This window comes from Anser anser (assembly GCF_964211835.1).
Source record: "Anser anser genome assembly, chromosome: 1".
Classification (NCBI taxonomy): Eukaryota; Metazoa; Chordata; class Aves; order Anseriformes; family Anatidae; genus Anser; species Anser anser.
Window position 1 is genome coordinate 127,363,859 of NC_139720.1, and position 22,958 is coordinate 127,386,816.

At 35.9% G+C, this 22,958-nt stretch overlaps 1 protein-coding gene across 11 annotated transcripts in view; it reads right to left on the reverse strand.

The window, feature by feature from the left end:
- CNKSR2 (connector enhancer of kinase suppressor of Ras 2) overlaps positions 1 to 22,958 on the reverse strand; it is a 224,254-nt gene that overhangs the window by 97,743 nt on the left and 103,553 nt on the right. For 6 of the 11 annotated variants that reach the window (XM_083826291.1, XM_083826287.1, XM_083826288.1 and 3 more), the window contains 2 exons: positions 21,521 to 21,589; positions 5,404 to 5,550 (listed from right to left, as the gene is read on the reverse strand). The exons of 2 other annotated variants lie outside the window; for them this stretch is intronic. In XM_083826291.1, the coding sequence (XP_083682417.1) occupies positions 5,404 to 5,550; positions 21,521 to 21,589 (216 nt within the window). The remainder of the gene's footprint in view (positions 1 to 5,403; positions 5,551 to 21,520; positions 21,590 to 22,958) is intronic. 3 more of the 11 variants (XM_083826294.1, XM_083826292.1, XM_083826290.1) reach the window with 2 other exon arrangements.

Sequence of the window (22,958 nt, forward strand, 5' to 3'; positions counted from 1 at the left end):
ATTTTACTGTTAATATATTTTCATATCGAACCAAAATTATCACAATTTATTGAACAAAATGTTTCCAGTAAAATAAACCTTTTATAGGATGAACCATGACATGAAATTATGACATACTATAACTATTTCAGACACTGTAGGAAAACCCAGTCAGAATTCACTTTAACAATGCTGCAAAAAATGCCCAGTTCTCATGTAGTTAAAAGACAAATAAGCAACTGAAGAGCCAACAAGTTAGTATTTTATTCAAATGCAATGATTTAAAAGTGCAAGGTCATCAATTCTAATAATAAATTATGAAAACAGAATATAACATTGTCTCTAGATGAATGAAGGAGGCGATATAGTCAAGTAAAGAAAAATAATAATATAAATAATAAAAGTAGCATTTTGTGTAAAACCAAGGACTCTGCTGTTATTGTTGTTGTTTTGTCTGAAAAGTTGAATGTAACATAGTGGAGATATGATGAATATCTAATCTAAAATAGTCTATTTAAAACAAAACAAAAAAATAAAAACAAAAACTACAGATACTGAGGTCTTGGTGATTTTAACAGTAAAATTTAATCACATAAAAAACAGTACAGTGAGCTATTTTAAATATACAAAAGGTGACATTTAAATAAGCTTGGTGAAGAATGTGACAGAGTATGTAGAGGGGTCAGAAGGTTTTTTCCAAGTCAAGACACAAGATGTGGCTAGCAGGTGGACTTGCCCCAGACCACACTATTAGTAACAGCCTTTTCACTGATACCAGCAGGGGTTAGTCCAAGTTAGCTGAAGCCTGGCAACATGTTGCTCTACCATTCCTTTTCTGTATGTTAAAGGCACTGGATGAAGAGTCTTCACACTGTAGTCAAAGTCTAGTTTCTTTTTGACTAACTAACAAAGCATTTTCCAGAAGCAAAGGAGGACTTTTCAGCTAGTTTCTTGCTAACATGATGATAGTGACTTACTTAAGGTTTCATATGCTCCAAGAATCTTCTTTAGCAAAATTTCCACCCTGGTTCAAACTGCACTTCAGGGAGCTTTCATCTGAAACCTCCCCAGAATAACATAAAATGGGAAGGAGAAACAAAACAGACAAGATAGAGTAGAGTATGTTTATTTCTGTTAGGTTTTGAGCCACCAGTTTACTGCTTTGAGGACAGACAAAAATTCTAAGAGAGTTCAGAGTTCTAAGATAATTCAATCACTTCTATGTCAAGTGAGGAAAAAAGAGATTAATCATATTTGTTTTGTTCAACATGTTCAGCTACAACATTGCAATCTGAAATATCATTCTAAGCTTTCACACAATGGATCAGAGTATCAGAGGAAGTAACTGAAAGGCAAATATAGTAAGATTCCTCTTGCAGGCATAACATCTTAATATTTGTGAAACAATACCGTATTAATGAATACCTTCAACTGCAAAGGCAAGCAGAAAAATCCCTAAGGCCATAGCTGCTTAATTCAAATTTTATAAAAGCAATAACAAAAAACTCAGGCTGAAAATCCTTTGACTTCACAAATTCCAGATTGATATAATTCCAGAATGTGTTAAGGGAGAACTCTGATTATCTGCAAGAAATTGGATACTGATGGATATTAAAACAGACAAGCATCAAGTGACTGAAAACAAAACAAAACAAACAAAAAAAAAATCCAAAGCACTTCTTTTAATTGGGACACAAGAGGGAGGAAAGCAGATGTTTTTCTTTCAGTACAGATTGACCTTACACCTGGAATTAATGCAATTAATTGTAAATACAAACTCATTATGTAATGGTGGATAAATATATATATAAAGTATAGCCATAGTTAGTTTTATTATTTTCCTCTACATCAAGCCATTGGATATCGGTTTCAGGACTGCTACATAGGATGCATGGGAGACATAGTTCAATGACCAGGATACCATGTAAAAATCACACACTAAATTGATTGATAGCACCTGCCAACTGCCTGAACTGGAAGACTTATCTAGCGTTATCCCAACCTACAGGTATACTTACCGTTCTTCCATGAAGCCTAGTTTTTCATGTAGCTGCAAATGCCAAACTTCATGTTTTTACATAGAATTATCAACAAAACAAGCAGAATGCATTTTATCAGTGCCTCAACACTATTCACTTTGAGCTAAAATTATTTTTTTTTAATTAAAACATCCCAATGTAAATTGCAATGTAAATGACTCTTATTTTAATAACTGAAATATTTACCTTCTGCATTTCCTGCAACAGCTATTAAAAATCCTCATTGATATCATCCATTTGCCAGCCTCCTCACATTAGGGCAAACTTCCACTTTCCCACCTCATTCATTGCAATTTGTGATACCATGTTTTTCCTTTGTTCACACCATTTGCAGAACCAAAGAAAAAAACAGCAGCCAGTTTGCAGATCCTGATTCACATTTTATTAGAACTTCATCCCTATATCTTATTCTAAAGTCTTTTGAGGCTTTTGCTCATATCTTATAGTTTAACAGAATTATTACTGAGTCATAATATCTTCATAGCTTGTGTCTGTTGAATAATACATATATTTCAATTAACTTAGCTCTGGGATGACAGCACAGTTATAACATTCTCAGTTACTTCATGATATCCTGATATAGGAAAACATTGTATCATAATTTCCCTTACTTCCAAAGGTGATGGAAGTACTGCTTTTCCTTTACACTTTTTTCTTATTTACTATCACTTTACCCCATTCTCTCTCAGTAATTCCCATGATCCTACTACAGAAAAGCACTTTTATGTGAATTTGGAACAAAAAGATTTTCAGAACAGCCACAATGCAATTTCAATTACAGAAGTGTTTTTTTTTTATTTTTTTTCCCCAAAAAAATGTGAAGAAAAAAAAAAGTACATTCTGTATTTTATAATGGATAAATACTGGAATATGGAAAGAAATGGAACAACTAAAAAATAAACATTATCTCTCATATTTTTAATAGCTATAAAATTACACTGCACTCTGCTTTTGCTGCTTTTTATTTATCAAATGTACAGCACCATTTTCACATTTAGTCTGCATTTAAACTTTAAGACCAGTGGACTTTAACATCTGTTCACCACTGATCTGCATAAATTAACAGCAGAAATCTCCACATTATGCAGCCTCGTAAGTTTGTCTTTATGTCATCCTGGAGATTTTTTGACACTCAGTTTACTTAGGAAAACTGTTGTTTCTCGCAATTTGTGACATCACAAATTATAAGATACACATATGTGCACTGCACCCAAGTGTTGAGTGAGGTTCTGGCCTTTTCTGGATGTTATGATTGATAAAATCAGAACAATATCATCATAATAGTGGAATTATATCTCTAATGTTTAACAATATCTCTATTTGTACACACATTAGTCTAGCATAGAAATGTATTTTCTATGCTAACAGGAAAAAAATAAGTGTTACCACTCCACCCAAACCTGTAAGATTACAGAAAACCTCCATATACTGTCAGTTTAATCTCATCTAACAGACATAATCTATATTCAAGCTAGCTGTCCACACTTGCTTTATCACCAAATGGAGAGAAATAGGCATGCATATGGTTCATTTCACCTCTACCTAAGGTCAATCAGTCTAAAATAGGTTAAGATGAATGAAATCGTAACTGTTCTGTATGACCATTGGTCAAAGGTAAAAATGACAAACCTGAACATAGATATACACACAGCAGATATCTAAAGTTATATGAATTGCATCCTTAGCATCTGTATTGAGCTAAGGATGCTGAGATGTAAATCAGAGTGAAATAGAACACGCTAAAAGACAAGTGGATTTTTGTTTCTGGAACTGAGCGTGGAGTTTCAAACATCCTCACATTTTCATCTCATGACTGCATTCGCTGTAACAGGACCACAGATATCCTCACTTTCTTACTGGACTTCATTTTAGACAGTGGAAATGGGTTTCTGCCCAATTTCTTCCCACCCTTTCCCACCCTCTTTTAAATTTATCACTTATTTGCTATAATCTGCATCAATGGCCTGTCTCAGAAACTTCTGTTGTGCGTTCTCCAGTTGAATTATTCTAGTGGCAAATGATAGAGTGAAACAAAAAGGAATATTTAGGGGAATGAACCCAACTCACCAAAGGAATAAAAAACTCACCCAAAAAGGATTTAGAGTGAAAACATTTGTCCCCATTTAAAGCAATGAAGCATATATATGCATTTTTCATTTTTACTTATATTTTCACTAAAGCTATGATAAAAGCACAGCCTTCAAGTATGGACATTTATGCACTCTTATCATGCATACAGATTTGCAATTTTATGTTCAGACACTAATATGATATTTTTGGTTGAAAGTCTATGTCACATCTACTGTCAGTAATTTATATCTGAAAGACCAAGATACCTCAGTCATTTAAAAACTTACTCAGATTGAAAGACAATGAGGCATTTAACCATTATAACATAATATTATATATAAAAATATATATAGTTGAAAGAGCTTCTTCAAGTTGTTAATACTTTTTATGAACCTGTTAATATTTTAAATGGAAAAGACCACAGCCATTAGCAGCAGCATTTCTACATCTCATTTTCCTTTTGCCTGAACTATGCAAGTATTTTCTCTCTCAAATGTACTTAATTTTAAATTAGACTTTTCATTGTGGTAATAAAAATGTACTGAAGAATGCACTCATTATGCAAAGAAAATAGAATTCTAAACATTATTCTATCTGAACTGAATAAAAAAAAATAAAAAGTATTTTCAGTTCCATCTGTTGGTTACACGCTTTCATCAGTCTGGAGATAACTTTTATTTCCCAGAGTAATCCATCATACTGACATTTTATCCTGGAGTGAAATACGAAAGCTTTAATGAAACCATTCAAACCACTACAGGCATACTAAAATTAAAGATCCAGCTGGACATCCTGTACTATACCTTCTTATGTGCAATGGTTCAATCTCAAGTAAAACTTCAACACAGATACAACTTTATTTACATGAGCAAATATTGATTGTCACATGTTTTGTGGAATAAAATCACAGTATAAATTTTCCTATAGTGCCATGATCAAAATGAGAACTAAAGAACTTTTCCTCCTCTCTTTCTTTGAAGTTATACTGCATGGAGAGCTTAACAAGAAGTCAAACTAAAATTTGTAACTTTCTTAGGTATGCTGGCTTCCCCATGGCTAGAAAAGTTCTTTGGGGCTACTATTTTTGCTTTGCAAAACATTGTGCTGATTACTTCCTAACTTTGAAAAGTTCTACTAACAGGTTTAATTTTAGTTGAGCCTATGAGAACAAACTACAGAGAAATCATTTCAGAAACAATTTTTCAAAGCATACAAGAGTAAATCCATACGCTGCTGAGATGAAGCACAATAAAGCATCACTGAGATAATTTATAGTTAAAATGATGGTGTATGACTTATGATTAAGCTTCATTACCTGCAGAGCAAGGGGCTTCCATCTCATATTTTTCAGTAAAGCTGGTGCTGAGGTAAGCATGCTCTGAGGTCGCTTTTTCAAAGTTAAGATAACACCACTCGGATCCTCTCGTAGTGCATTCACCAAATTTTTCAACTGCCACCCCACCTGGTAACCAGTAAAATCGTTACAATAAAATTGAGGTACAGTATTCAATATGTAATGTTCCCTTTTTAAACACGATTAGTAAAATAACACAAAAGGAGTGTATATATATTTTAAAGGAGATTAACTCTAGAAATTGCAAGAGTAAATTACTGCATAAAAAAAACATTGTCAACTAAAATAATTATTATAATGCATTAAGATGGATATGTATCACTTCAGGTTTTTGAATTAATAAACTATTGTTACTCCACTGTAAATACACAGTAAAACCTCAAAGTGGTTTAAAATAAGCTCTGTTACATAGACCTTAGAGACTAGAAGGTTAAAAAGCCCTGGCTCCTGCCTCTAGTGTTCAATTCAAAACTGAGCACTTTATACTCCATGTTTACTATATAAAATCCACTAACCACATGTACTCATACTACTTCTATTCCTAGCAGCTTATGCAAGCACAAAGATGCTCAAGACAATCTTCTACACTTCACACCACTATAAAAATAAAATCAGAATCACAAGGCCTTTAAAATAGCACTTCTTTCATGATGATTTCAAAACCAAAAGACAGCAAATTAATGACAGAAATACAGTCTCTCCACTACTTGAGTATTAGCCCAAAGTAAAATTTCCTAATTGAATTATAGCTTTTTGAAATATTCTAAAATTAGCAACTTGACTAATGTGGAAAGTAAGTCTTTATTTCCAAGCAGAGACTAAAACTTTCTGAATCATTCACTTTGTGTTTCTGAACAAATGTACTTAAAATATTAAAACAGTACAACTGATGAAAATGGTTTATGTCTAAATAAAGATTGAGTTTTGGCATCTTGAAATGCTTTAATATATTGTATCCTTGCATTTTCAAGTTTGGCACCTAGACTGGCAAGAAACAATCATACGTCCCTTGAAAATGTTGGCCTGTATACTTAGAAAATGATTATTTCAGTAAACTTGACAGCTTTTCTACCTTTCTCTGTCCCCCTAATTAACAAGTGTGTTTTCCTGTTGTTTAAAGGATCACAGTTGCAAATATTTTCCTTCTTTCACAACTTATACAAGAAAAGCATTAAAAAGAAAATTATCAAATTGAGATGTAAAATTCTTTTTGAAAGAACTTCTAGAAGCATGAAATTGTGACGTCATTGTCAAAAGGTTACTCTATGTCATGTCCCTACATTTGAAAATAATCAAATAGGCAATATGAACAAACAAAATGCAGATGTTCCCTATTAGTAGTATGGCATTATATGAAACAAATATATATTTGTTACCTATTTTTAAACAAGGTACTCACACATAGGTTGATGCTACTTAGTTTTTACCTTATTCACTGTTACACCAAAACTCACTTTGCTTAATATCACTGATTTTAATAACTGATACTCTCCATATAACCATGCCACTTTAGCCAACAACAATGCTTACATCAACAATCCTGTACAAAGACATGGTTTCAACTTCACCACTCTTCCTCATCTACTGTAAAACTACCTGTCCTTTTCTACCACAGCAAACTTGATTATATCAAGGATGTACTTCTACAGCAATATTATTGTAAACAAAGAAAGAGGATGTTGACAATGCTTATCTTTACTGAATATTTTCCAGCTTCCACAGAAGATTTCCAAACATGCTCGTATTCTTATTTTCAGTCCCATGTATTAGGGATATGTCTGCTATACTTTGAATAAAATGAAATATGAACACAGTCAACTTAAGCTCCATACCCACATCCTCCTGAAGTCTCCATTCTCTTTCAACAGTATCAAAACCAAGTCTCTGTAAGTACAAGTTTTATGTCTTAATATCACAATTTTATAAAAAACATACCATGCTACTCACAATACTGCTTTCCTATTCAAAGAGACTTCCACCACTATAAGAAACAATATATTCCCCATAGTTCCATAATGTTACCTTGGGCATACATAGGTTTTCAACTGCTCTGTGCTATTGGAAAGAAGGATGTCTACAGTTCATGTAAGGTATCTCTCTATGTCTATCTATATCTATCTATATAGATAGCTATCTATATCTATCTATGTCTATCTATATCTCTCTACCATACACTAATTGTCTAACGTAATAACTGAAGACAAACTTATGGGGAGGAATCTTTCTACTAAATAACACAGCATATGGAGCTTGGAGGAGAACATGATGTGACCCTGGGTACAGAGTCAGGCTGCAAGGTTCTTGCCATTTAAGTTGGTAGGATGCGACATGGAAAAGTTGTGCTTTAAAGCATCTATTTCTCACTGAAATAGGCAGAGAGATATAAATAAAATTGGTTTCTCTTGGTTACGCTAGCAGCTTTTAAATTATTTTAAGTACATGTTCATACTTTGCAGAGATAAACTGAATTGTGTATTTCAACTATGACTTACACTGTAATAAATGGAAGATTATCTAGTCTCATTATGAGAGTTAGGGGGATTAAAGAAAAAAATTGCAATGCATGTATCTGGAACTGAAAATGGTTTTCCAGAAATCTGCTTTAGAGATATGTAATCTAAATTTCTTCTGAGTATGATCTGAATTTATTCTCTTTAGCCTCTCCTTCAGGATCTTCCCCTTTCTCATTACCATCACAGTTGTCTACTTTCAACTTCTATCCATCAAGATTTTTGGCAGAGCTTTTAAAGTCTCTGCCATATCAATTGTTCCATGTACTGCAAACACAGACAGTAATAAGAAAGTTTCCTTACTGGTTTTGAAGTTCAAAAGTAAGACAACTACTTTAAAAGTCGACTTGCATTAAACCAACCCAAGCAATTAAGTTTAAATCAGTACACAATACTGGCCAGGTACCCATTTTTAAGGACCAAGAAAGTCCCTGTTGCTTGCTTTAAAATAAATTAATTTTGTTAAACCGGGTGCCATCAACCAGCTGTGATCAGGAGAGGTCTCTGTAGTGGCAAAGCCTAAACCCAGCCTTGGGTTTTGCTACACAGAGCCTGAGTATCCCCCAAGCTGCCAGCACAGCTCAGCGCTCAGTCCAGGGATGAGGGTTTTGGAGAGGAAGGAGGAGAAGGAATATGGGCTCAAGGAACAGCAAGGGAAAGTAAGCATGCAGAGATGGGAGAACTAGGAGAAGAGGGAAAGGAACGAGCACTGGGGGGGGACCTGAGAGTAGGTGACCTGGGGTGGTGGTGGGGTTGTGCTGAGTGGTTCCTTACAAGGAGATTACAGCACCTGTGCTGGAGGAGTCTGCTACCAAGATAAAGGAAGGATAAAAAGGGTAGCCCATGCCCATGCCACCAGAAGATCAATACACCTAGGTCAGAAAAACACCACCACTGGGGGAAGGTAGGAGAAGGGACACCAGCCTTCCAAAGGGAAGCTCTGGGGGAGCAAGCCCGCAGGTAGAGTATCTGCAACATCAGCATTAGGCCACCTCCAAATTTCTCATCTTGTCCCAGCACCACGTGCCCAGAGGCTCACCAGTGAGCTCCAGAGACATTTGGGGTCACCCAGGTTGCTTCAGTGGGACAAGATGGGCACACAGGAGACCTGTACCACTGCTCTCTACTCTGACACATCCTCCTCATCTCCCTTACCTCTCCCCACAACCTCCCGCTGTTTTTTCAGAATCCTAGGATATCTCCTCACCCATTACCCCTAATAATAGAAACCTTTAGCAGAAGGGTGCTGTTACAGAGGTCTGCTCCCTGAACAATTGGCTGGGAAAAGAACATGCCTTTGAACAAGATGAGAGACATATTTTAAAATACCCCAACTTTCCTTTGGCTTGCAGCAAGGATGTGGATGACAATATTACAATAGCCTGACATGGAACTTTTATTCTGAATTCCTATCCTAAGTTGCCAAGAATATTAACATTTAAATGTTAAAAAGTTACTCTTAATTACCCTTTTTTTTTTTCTTTTTTTTTTCCAGGTGAATCTGTCACCCCCTTTATGACAATCTTGGAAAACTGTAGCCATCTACTCTATTTGTGCCTGACAGCCAAAAGAAAGCATGACCAAGCATTGCTTGGTTTTATTTATTTACTAGTCACACCCATGGCAGTATTCCCAAATTCCATTGTTCACTCATGATTTCTACGAGCACTAGTATATGTTATGAGCCAGAAAAGAACTCAGTTAAATATTAACATGCAGGCATCTCAAATACAATTGGATGGACTCAAATCAAGTATTTTTAGGATGCTACAAGATGCTTTACTAAATAACCTACAGTCCGAGAAATCCAGTGCCGATTTCTCAATGAAATTACAGAGCAGCAGCAGCACTTAAAAGCAGTATACAAGTATAGTACACACCAAAACTATATCATCTAAGGGGTGGCATTATGGTCAAATGATAAATAGAACAGAGTCCATACTTTTAGAGGCATATTCGTGTTCAAAGGGTCACCAGAGTCCCATGAAAGTCAATGATGGACTTTCTGTTTCCATGAAAACTGTTTCACCCCACAATTATGGTAAAATACTAATATCTTTGGTAGAAGTACTAATATCTTTGCACTTCTGAAAGAAAAGTAATATTTTTCTGCTTAATATAAACTGTAAAGCAGTCTGCTATTTTCTTGCTAAGTAAATATGCAAAATCCACTCTAGTATTTAATTCTAAAAAGTTACTGAAACAGGGAGATAATCAAAATTATTATTCTTTCAGTGTTGCTTGTTGTAAGTGGATTGCAGCCAGAGCTCTTTGACTTATCAACCATTCAAATATTCAAGCTTTTAATCATTTTTGAGCCAATAAAAATAGAATTTCTATGAGGAAAGCATGTTCACCTTAAGAAATGGGTGTTATTTTTTAAGAAATTCCCTGTCACACATCTTGCATTTTATAAATAAAACTCTGAACATAAAAACAACAAAAAAATCACACAACAAAAACCACTGCACTTCAAATCACTGTCCATCAAACCTAGCCTGCTGTTAAGCAAGTCAGAAAAACGACAATAAACTATCTGGCATCTTGCTGTTAAATTAACAGATTGATTTTCGTGAACATTGGCCAGGAGTGAGGATGGTCAGCTGGCAGCCCTGTGAAACAAATATGTTAGTAGCAAGCATCTCCTCCCCTTCTCCCAGCTGTGGATGCCTGAAAAGGTTAGAAAATAATGGAAGGCCATAGGTCTTCCACTTCCAGAAAACATGGGGTGAGGAAACCACAGAAGGCTGTTTACAGTGTGGACTACCACAGAGATGAAAGCTGTATCTGTCCGCGGTAAGAGAAGCAGGGTCAGGAGAGCAGCAGATGCCTTTCAGGGATTTATCCAGCTGCTTAGGCTAGCATAATAATGAACATCCATGCTTATGTAACAGTTTTCTCCCAGAGAGGAGGAATTCATAATATTGTGGTTGCGTTTACTGTAACAGTAATTAAGGAGCATCTCTGCTATACTATTATTCAAATATATATATATATTTTATCCATTGTTACAAAAGTTAGTTCTGTGCATCCTTAGATTGCTGTTGATCACACCACACTGTGTCATTGTCCAAAGTCACAACAACCCAGTTTGTATATAAATTACATTAAAGAAAATCACATCTTTTACTTGAGAAGATCCTGATGTTTCATTAAAACTTTTTCTTACTATCACTAAACTATGCAATAAGTCATTGTCCTGGTTTCGGCTGGGATAGAGTTAATTTTCCTCCCATTAGCTGGTATGGTGCTGTGTTTGGGATTTAGGATGAGAATAATGTTGATAACATGCTGATGTTTTAATTGTTGCAGAGCAGCACTTACACTAAGCCAAGGAATTTTGCAGCTTCTCACACCGCCCTGCCAGCAAGGAGGCTGGGGCTGCCAGCCAAGGAGCTGGGAGGGGACAGACTCAGGACAGCTGACCCAGACTGGCCAAAAGGGGTATCCCATACCATATGGCATCGTGCTGAGCAATTAATATGGGGTGCTGACTGGGAAGTGTGGGGACGTGCTGCTTGGGAATGGGATGGGAATCAGTCAGTAGGTGGTGAGCAACTGCATTGTACATCACTTGTTTTGTATACATTATTACTACTACTATTATTGTTATTCCTTCTTTTCTGTCCTAATAAACTGTCTTTATCTCAACCCACAAGCTTTTACTTTTTCTTCTTTTCCGACCAAATCCGAGAGCTAAAAAGAGAAGTCATCACCTCTCATTAAGCTGCTCTAATCACATTTCTCGTTCAGAAAACATATCTGATGCACAGCATAGCTTCTGACTAATTTTATTATCTTGATCTTTTAAAGTATTTGTTAATCTCAGCTCCACTGTAATTCAACAAACTTCACAAATGCCAGTAACATGACTATAGAGCACCACTGTAATGGAGACAAACAACCGTTTTACTCATGGGGGAACTGAAACTTGAATTATCAAGGAACACAAAAACAGTTTGGTATTGAAGCTTGGACATTATATAATAATGCTTACCTTTCAGTTCAAAATTACCTCACTGTTTTGCTTTTGAGCCATTGCTAACAGCATCCTAGAACAAAATAAATGAGGATATTTGTCGGGAAGAGCAAAGACCCCAACTTTATGAGTTTGAATATGACGTATTTTACAGATGTAAGGTCAATGACTAGGTATGATTTTTGAGGAAAAAGGGGCTCATTTCACTGTTTCAGGGTATGACTCTATAAAATGGAACAGATTTCAGCTGGCTCAGTTTTAGTGTCTCTCTGAAGTCTGAAGCACCCACCCTCACTTGGATACGTGGGCTACACCTTGGCACAATGGCCATAAGGCACCTCTCTCTTCAACCAGGAGTATGGACAACCAGCAGAGACAGATGGATACTGGCAATTTGGAGTGTTTTCATCCCGTTTTCCACCCACTTGGGTAATGTTGATCTTGGCATTATTTAACCTCAGGGGGGTAAATGTGGTCTTTGAAACACTAGAGGGGTGTCTCAAGCACCACGATGTACACAGTGACAGGTTAAAGGCCTTCCCCTTAGGTGAGGGAGCACTGTGCTGATGGGAATACATGGGTAAGAAGCCCAGTCATACAACTGGCAAGAAACCATCAGTGCCATGCCTTGGGAGCAGGGAAATGAGGATTCTGGTTCCAATTCCCAGTGACCACTTTTGGGCAATATAAGTGCTACACACATACTGCAGGGAACAGGGTCTGAAATCCAGCCAGTGATCAACAGGCCCTACCTCTCCTCAGCAAGGGCACAGACATTAAACTATTACAAATAAAGATGCTGCCACCAGAATCCTCACTTGGCCTCATTTTCAGATGCTTCCAGAAAATGTGTGGAGAGCCCAGGTGTCTAACTCCATTTCAGACGGTCTCCTAGTGAGAGACAGGCCATCATACCCTGAGATGAGACATCCCTGGTAGCCACAAGTGAGGGCTAAAGAAACTTTAAGGCTGAGAAGGGAAGTGTTGATAAATGCCTAAGCAGGTGCAGACAGTTGGTGGTACGAACTGAAGGAAGGATTTAGGCAGACTGGATCACACTCCACTTTCTCATACATTAAGCTGAAGTAGGGATGTTGGTGGTCTCACCCCTCATGGAGGGGAGGAGTTAAGTTCTCTCTGTTTCTTGTGGCATATGGAAGGTGCTCCTCAGGATATACCCTGCAGTATTAACCCACCACAGCCATGTCTCCCTTATGGTAACTTGTTTGTGCTCCTTTCTGCTTACATCTCATAATGGGAATTTCAGATGTGTGTGTATGCATTGCATGTTCTCATATTTAAATTACCCAAATGGTTGCCCTGGAATTAAAATAAGAAACGCATATAAACATACATGCCTACACACACAAATATTTTTTTCAGATTAAATACACATTATCACAACTTAATAATTTAGGATGGTACCACTGAGTCACTAACTCCAGAAGTCCTTGGCCTCCATTCTTTTTAACGTAAAAGTAAAGTCCCTAAGATCCCCAGATAAGTAGTGCTTGAAACAGATGTTTCTTGAAACAGAATTCATATAATGAAAATAAACATGTTTATGAAGAAATTGTAATTAAAAAGAAGTTAATTTTTAAAGGTTACTAATAATCCAGCAAAATAAAAAAAAAAAGTATTTAAATGATGTTGAAAAATCATGTAGCATTATTTAGCTAAACTAAAGGAAGGAGGGAAGGACAGGGAGGGGGAGTAAAAAGAAAATGTCAGAACAGAGCAGTAATTATTTAGCCATGAGAGTTCTTCATGTTTTTGTTACATTTTACTGCTATTAAAATAATCGGTCATAGACAAAGTGCAGTGTTCAAGTCATTGAGGTGTTCTAAGCCAGTACTGACTTTTTTCTTAAAATTCTTCATATTCAGAGTACATCAATTGAAATCAGGCACAGAATTTCTCCACTTTAATTTTCCCTTCCTCATGACAGCATTAACTTGCTTTTCTTACTTAGACATCCACTTTTACAACAATCACCATCTCAACACTTCCTCACAATCACCTCCCAACTTCATCAGAATAAGATAATGAATTATGCAATAGAAGATTGGGCTGGAACCTGAAAATCAACTGTGTAACTTACACAGATTCTACCTGCACAGAACACAGAGGTATTCCCTATTGCATACTTGGTGCAGGCTGTGCACAGCTGTAGTATCAGCCAAGTAAACTGTACAACTTCGAAGACGTCTCCTTATCCTTCATTTGCTTTTCTACAGTGTACTTTAATTTTCAGCAATCTCAATTAAAAGGAAGATTATCAGCAGCAGAATAATCCCTGCCCTTCTTTCCAAATTCACATACCAGAAGTTATACTAACAGTAAACCTTTTATCCTGTCCTAATGGGACAGAAAGTGTAGTATAATCTGTGTTCTGTTTTATAGGCACCAACATAGCTATCATAGGAAAATCTGATTGTACATATATCTGCTACCTGGACATAAAACCTACGCTGTTATCATATATTTCACACATCAGAGACTAAAAAATTTTGGAAGAACTATTTTAACTGCAGAATTTATGTTATTTTCACTATTGAGAAAATACTGTTTACATCGTAGTTTAAATCTCCTGCAAATATAATTTGTAGCGACATTAGCAGAAAGGGTTTTTGTTTGTTTGCTGTTTTTTAAATAGAAATACTCCTATTAGTGTCATATGGGGGAAAAAAAGCAAAACATAAAACAACTGTACAAAATGAAATAATTAAAATGCATATTCCTCCAGTAAGTTATGTACAGAAAGATGAATTTAGCAATTAGAACACAAGAATACTCCACAGACTACCACACTCATTCTTATTAGATATACCCTTACTGGTATGGTCATATAGTTCACACAAAAAGACTTGATTTCACTATGGACTCAATAGCTTGGTTATCATCAGTGGTGAAACTCTGAAGGCCTACCAAAAGCATCCACAGAAAAAGTCAACTGCTATTGCAGCAGAATTCTTACTACAGTTACGCTGTTTCTAAAACAGACATTGGTGCCTTCAAAGACAGCCCAAGTGCATATTCCCGAAGTGTAGTCAGTGCCATACAGATCAAGCTGTGCTATCAAATACAAAACATTTTTTTTCCCCATAGAAAAATAATGGAAAAAAAATCAATAGTCTGCTGAATGGCTATTCATACATGTTCATCTAATCACCTGAGTAAATTACCAGGTCTCGCTGATAATACAGTCCAATCTGGGGTACAGCCAGGACAGAAAGAAAGCTGTTTTCAAGTGAGCTCTGGGATGCAGCAAATGGTTACAGTTGTCCATGACTGCAATTCATCTGGCAAAGAAAACTTCTATAAACACCATGCATTGGCACTGAACCATGTCCCAGTCCTGTGTGAGGACAGACATCTCTCATTGCACCAATTTCTTCTATTACTTCCTCAAAAACCTCCTCTAGTAATCCAAGTAATTTCAGCTTCTTGCAGCTGGAATGCTACACAGCTAAATCAAAAGCATCCTGGTCCCATAGATGATGCCTAACATGCCCAGCATACATTCTTCATGTGTTACGACTACACGGCAGAGGGTACCGACCAGGTACTCTGGAGCACAGATCTAAGAGCACACAAAGTGGGATGCTGGTGCCCAGGTCGCAGGATCAAACTTGTCACTCACAAAGCCTGAAGCAGTAAGGAGCAATTTCCACAATGCTTAAGACTAAATCTGCCGGTGTTCCCTTTCCATTTCAGGGCACAGCTTTAAGGCTTTCAGCTAAACCAGGCAGTTTGACTTTTAAGTAAGGCAGAAGTGCTCACATAGTTCAGCTTTGTTATCATCTAGGAGACAGGTAGCTGCTGAAAGGCAGCAGAGTGTGGCTTTCTGCTGCAACTGAACTAATTGCACTGGCTGGTGGCACAGGTGTGCAGTTAAGCATAAAATTTCATGTGGAAAGAACAAAGGGAAATTATTTAAAGTTTGGCAGAAACATGAAGCAGCGTGGGCCGGCCAAGCTTACAGTGCTCTGTCTAACAGATGTGACTGTGACTTGTTTGTTAGCTGATTTGTCATGCCAGAGTCAGAAGTGCAAGTGGATGCCCACAGTGACACAGCACACTACGTACATAAAAATGAGCCTGCACTCAAAGTAGTATGCACTCAAAGTGTCTCAGACATTAGCTTCGAACAAGCCCCAGGGATAAATTGAAGATGGATTTGCTGGACAGGGGCATCCAGCATTTGTGCTGCTGAACTGACAGGAAAGCCCTCACTGCTCCAATCCACCAATTTCAGAACAAGCATGGGGAAGTTCTCAAAGAAGAGATGCTTTATTCATGGAGCTGCTGCCGATCACCTGCACCAATTTTATTTTCCCAAATATCTACTTCATTTGAAAAACTGTTTGCTGAAAACTAAAATGAAATCTATCTACATACACACACGCACTTTCCTAACTCCTTAAAAGATTTTCACTCCTACCTCCTCTTCAGAACACCTGAGCATCCTTTCTTTTCTCCCTGGAGAGTATTTCTTGGAAAACCAACATAATTCATCTGCATTTGTCAAATTTGTCAAGTTGTATCTCTTTCTCATTTACACTCATGTAAAAACATTTGCACTCACCATGAGAAAACAAAAGATAATCTTCCCTCATACATTCCATTTCTGCAATATCATACTTCTCTGAGATATGGGACAAACTAAAACATTTCTGTGTGTATTTGCATATCTATGTTAAAAAAACAAAACTATGTAAAAAAAAAGACATCATAAATAACATCACATAATCTCAGTGTAAATTCCATATTAAGGTGAACTGCAAATTTGCAAAAAAGATTTTTCCATTTGAGAGGAACATGATGATTTAGTTCCTTTATCAGTATTATGCAATAGTTATGGAGACTGTGAAGTAAGAATAAAGAATTGAACTGAAACTTTGAGAGAGAATTTGGAGGATATATTACATTTGCCAAAGTCACAGTATGGTCCTCATATCCTGACAAACTACAGAAAGCCAAGGACAGGGCCCTGCAGAGAACTAGATTACTTCCATGAAGACTGTCATTGACATATCTAAGTGTACTTAAAAGGCTTTTAGCTGTAAATCCCACCTACCCTTAAAATCGAGTATTCCTGTTAACATTTATTAAATCACTATAAACAGAGGAAGCCCAAGGATTTGGAAAGGATTAAAATCATGATCCAGGAGATATTATTCTAGCTCACCTTCCTTAAAAGCACATGGCTTTTAAGGGCAACAGAAGGGAGCTGAAGATAAGGCATATTTCTTTTGAACTTTTATAATTTTTTACTTTTTTGACTTTTAGACACAGTTTTCTTCAAAACCAATCGAATAGGGCCTTACCTTATTCAGGCCTTACCTGAATATCCATATTCAGAAAAATCCATCCCAGATCTTAACAAAACAATGCAGAAAACCAGAACAAAAAGAAATATCTCCAATATTTTTGTAAAATTCCAATATATATATTTTTGGTTTGTTTCTCCCAAAATGAAAAGATATCTACAGAAAACTCAATTTCAGATGCCTGCACTCCAGAGATTCATATGCACCTCAAGTTCAGCGTTCCCCATCAGCTGGAATTTGCCAGCTCCCCACAAAGCCTGAGAGATCCAATGGAATTTGAATTCTCACTCATTACACAATGAATCTTAAAAACCTCTTCCTTTCTTTTTCTAAGCAAGAATTAAGTTAGAATAAGATCCAGAAAGGCATCATGCCCTTCCTAAATTTGTGACTTTACAGAAATGAAAGGTAAATATATACACTGTGTCTCAGATTAATTTTAGCAACACCTCCTCATAGTTTTTGTACTGTAAATAAAAATAACAACAATAAAAAAAAGGCAACTAACTTCTGTGGACCTGGCTTAGCTCACAAGAGACCAAAGGTGTTTCCACGTTAAGGAATATGGCATACAGAAGTTAGGTGTTACCTACAGGAGTCCAAAAACACAATACATGTAAAACATACCAGCTTCTACATGAAATAGATCAATAACTGTTTATATTCACCTAAAATATTCACCAAACTAAACCATTTTTTTTTCATTATCTAGACATATATGCTCTAATGAGTTTTAGCTAACAGACACAAATTGTGGAAATCCATGTCTATCACGTCATATCATATGTGTATGAAATCCATGTCATACCATACTTGTATTAGAAATGTATGCAGTGTGCCAAAAATTCCTCCAAAACAAACTATTCACAGGAGATTACACAACAACAACCTGCTTTTCAAGAATCCTGCTTCCTCAGTGTATACCTCACTTCTGCTCTGAGTATTTTCTCCACAGTTTCAGCACTGATGCAACCAGAAAGAATACTGCAAACAGTAAAAACTCATGTGCACAATAATATTTCTCCTGCACCTTCAGTTGGCTAAAAGGAATACTATCTTGAGGCAAAATACACTCCTGAATTATGTATGGGAAGAAACATGAGCACTGAAATACAGTGCAAATTCGTTATCACCCTTTTTTTTGTTTGTTTGTTTACATTGGAACTGTTTTGGGCAGGCAGACTTTTAGAGGAGATTAAGGATGGAATTTGCCTGGAAGTTTAAGGGAATGGAGGGCCTAAAACCTTAGAATTCTAAAGGGGGAGTCATGCCTCTAGTTACATAGCTACTTAAAAAAAACAACCAACCAAACAAAAACCCCACACCTCATCTTTAAGACAAAACTGACAGAAGATTCACATAGCTATCTAACATCAATAAACCACAACTTAAAAGGAACATTTTTCTGGACATTATCTTTTAACTTACTTTAGTTTTATTGCATTATATTTATTTAAAAAAAAATTCACAAGATTTTTACATTCCAGACTTCCTGCCAGCAACAAGTGGAATACATCCTGTTACGTGTTTTCTACTAACATAGCATAAGATCAAGGCAATCATTTGAAACCCTTTGATTTCACTGCCAGATGAAATAACATGACTATACAGCACCACCGTAAGCAAAGAGAGGTTGTCAATCAATAATTAAAAATTATTTGACATCCAGTATTAGGACTTCTGTACTAACAATCAATTTAAGTCACTTAATTATTCTCCTAATTTCAAACTTTTCATGATCAAAATGCGATTCTGGTAAAAAGTGTTAGTAAACAAGTTGGATTTTTAAAATAATTACATGGGAGTTTCTTTCCTATATTCATTCTTTGAAATATATAGCATCAAAATCCAGGTATTAACTTAATTTTGACAGACAGAATACACTGAAATAACTGAATATGGAAAAAGAGTACTTTAAAATATGATTTTAAGATTTTTTTTTTTTTAGTTTGATTCTCCACTTACAACAGATGACCCAAATAACAGTTACATGTGAACAATACTCCTTTACAGTTTTAGAGTTAAATCTTTATAAGATTTAGCCATAGTTATTTCTATAAACTCTATAAGTGATAGTGAATGATAAGTTATAAGAAGCAAACTGAAAAACAGATCCTATGATTTCAACTGCTGAGCAGTGTATGAAATGCGAAAAAATAATTTAATAAACAGAAGAGGTATAAAGAAACAGCTTCAGAATTCTTTATCTCCAAAGCAAGAATCACTTTAAGTAAGAATACTTAAATTTCTTCCCAGAAAAATAGATTCCTAGAATTGGACAGTAAATTCCTCATGATAGGGGCCAGAGTACAAAAGAGCTGACTAAGACCCTTGCCAAAAGAAATAAGTTGATGAAAAAAATTAAAAAGTGCTGCAATACTTGTAGAAAAGGTTGAATATTTAGGCTCTATAAATTGGAAAGAGAATGCAGAGTACTTTTGTAAAGGTAATATGGAAGGTGCTATTAAGTTTCTAAGAAAATGTTAGCTGACTTCACTGTGGAAATGGAACACTAAAATACAAAGATGATATAGTATCAAGTATGCAAATTATTTAAATTAGATTTTTGATACAACAAAGCAAGAAAATATGCAAATGTATAATTTATTTCTATACGTATCCTTTACACCAAATGCTACTGCTGAAAAATAAAATTAAGATTGTCTAAAATTCCTTTGTTCCTTTCTCCTAGCACCACAACCAACTTCTTTTTTCCTGTATTTTTTCCTCTCAAAATTTATAGTTTCACTGATACAAGAGCCAATACACCCAAATCCTACATTCAAAATTCTATCTAACTACATAAGAAAGCTCATATTAAGGTGTGTCAGAACATTTTTATTAGTAGTGTTAAGAGTAAGAATCTGATCTTTCCATCAAATAAATGCAGTATAGATGTGTCAAGAAAACTAGAATTAATACCTGGTTGATTGAAAATCTTCAAATTGACAAGTAAACTTCATCATATAGCATCATCAAAATTGGCTGGAAAAACTAGCTATCAGAAGGACAGAACACATGTTGATGGCTTCTTCAGATGCATACACATTTCGATAGCCTAGGTAACAGTGTTTTATAACTTTTTGCCATACTAAATTGGCATCAAAAGCTTTCTTAATGCAGAAAAAATAAATCAGTCTTCAACCACAAAAGTAAGTAATTATGGGATACAGTACTTATGAAGAATCCATATGGGGAAAAAAATCATAATGATTGGGTTCAATTTATCAATTTACATTGCCTAGCTCAAAAGATAGCTTCTTGTCAGTTAAATTCCACACATGTACAGTATATTTGATATCAAACTTAGCTGGAGGGTAAGCTGAAATATTATACTAATTTGTGCAGAGGAGTTGACATGATGTACAATGGCCTAAAGCTATAAGTGGAACCCTATGGGGAATGATGAAACACTTTTATCAAATGATTGCTGCATTAATAATGGAAATCTAGGATCTTTTTCTGTCATTTAAATGGCTTGTAAGGACATACGTAATTAATACTACATATTGACTTTCAACAGTCTTAAGAAAGCTTATGCTTTGGAAAAAGAATAGTTGCTTTGTATACTGACAGTCTACTCTTTTCTGTTTACCTTTTGTTAGAAAAAGTAGCTTTACTTTAACAGTTCACCAATCCTAAATAAGTCATCATGAACTACCATGTATCTGCTCACAGAGAGCGCAATTTGCATGGTATTAGATGTGCTTGCCTATCATATCTAAAAGATTTGTCTCATCTTAACTTTCCAAGTTTAAAAACCTGTATTCATGTTAGGCTAAACACTCTCAGCACATTATAAGAATTTTAACTGCTTTTGTTCTTGAAAAACATGTTCTACATATTCCATTAGATTTAGAAAGTAACAAGACTTCCAGTTTCTAGGAAGTAATCTTGATCTTAAACCCACAAGGGTGCAACAGTTTCATCTTCCCTGCATGCCTTCAACCCAATCCATCTATCACGCTGAAACCAACTGTTTATTAGTAGAGCACAGGTAAGCAGAAAACACCCTAACATATCTCCCAGGCTGCTGTTATTTACCTGACTTCATATCTCCAATGATACTCAGATGCTCAGGGCTTATTTAAAAGCTTGAGAATTATGGGTTATCAGAAGAGAATAGGACAATGTAGATGTTAGAAAAAAAATAATGATTTATAAACAACACATTTTTCTACACATTTCTTCTCTACATATGCTGATGTGCCATGACACCTCTATCTCCAATTGACACAGAACATAGTTATACATACCACAGTTTGGTGGTTAACTTGAATCACTTCATCCCCAGCATGGATTTTCTTGCACCGATCTGCAGGTGACTGAATTTAAAATAAAAGAGATGATAAAGAATACAGTTCTTACTGGTCATCATCTCTCTTTCAGCAGTATGATTGCTAAGGTATGTAAATCAGGTTAGACTGATAATTACATTCCACTGTGAAATGAAGAATTAAAGAAATATTTAGTAAATTAATTCATTGTTGTTGGAGAAAAATAATGTGTGCTACGGTACACAATACAATAAACTGTTAAGAACGATATGAGTATATATATATATATTTGTGTGTGTGTGTGTATATATATATATATACACACACACACACATATATATATATATATTTAGAAAGGGTAACCAAATCTTAAGGATTTCTTTTTAATTTCATTCCAGCAAAGGACTGCTTTAAGCCACCTTGCATCTCTTAAGACCATCTTTGGCTGAATGTTGAACCTACCAAGACTCATTTGAAATTGCTTCATAAACAAAATTCATAACATTGCCTTTTTAGTTATTTTCTAATATTTCAATTGGTTCCAGAGAACTTCAGTAAATCAATGTTCTTCAAAGACTACAGAAGAAGAGAGGACTAGGCTAGGAAGATCATACAAGTTACATGGTAACTTAGTTTCTAGGTCATTATTAGGGCAAAAGTATTGCAATCAGCATCACAATCCTACTAAGGTCACACTTTCAAAAAGCAAAGTAGTTTTGTTCTTTGTTTTTGCCTCAAAAAACACCCCCCCCCTCCCTCCCCACGCACACACCAAAAAAATTTCTCCTCTTCTGTCACCTATATTTACAGTTGACCAACTGTTTTACTGGGGGGGGGGGGGGGGGGGGGGGGGATGGGGGGGGAACAAAACACACCTATGTTTAAAGGAGAAAAAGTTCCTTAAGCTTTTCATAGAGTGACAATTTATGATTTCTCTCTCAGTACTGTGGCTGCCACTCCACGAAGTCACTTAATCAACTTAAAGTTAGAAGCTGAGACTGACAGTTTGAAGAAAAAAAAAATCAATAAGTTGCTCAGGATCAGCTTTCCAAAAGGCTGCCATGAATTCTACAGAAATGACGGAATTAAACTAGTTTTCAGGTGAGATAACATGCAGTCTTGAGAATATGCTCCAGGACTGCAGTGTGGATTCTTTGTGATAACCTATGTACTATAACTGCATTCAAAAATACGTGTCCCACAGCTGTGCTATGACTTTCCAGTGCAATTCCACATACGTCATGGCTTAAACTAAGAACAGTGTTTAAATGGAAGATATCCAAGAGAAATGTAAGTCTAAAAGAAGCATCACTCAAGACTCAGTTCTAGGAGGTATTGCTCAGAACATCTTAAATCAAGCTGGGCTGGTAAAAGTGTAATTTTAGTTAGATAAGAAAAGCTGCCTTGACTATTTGGC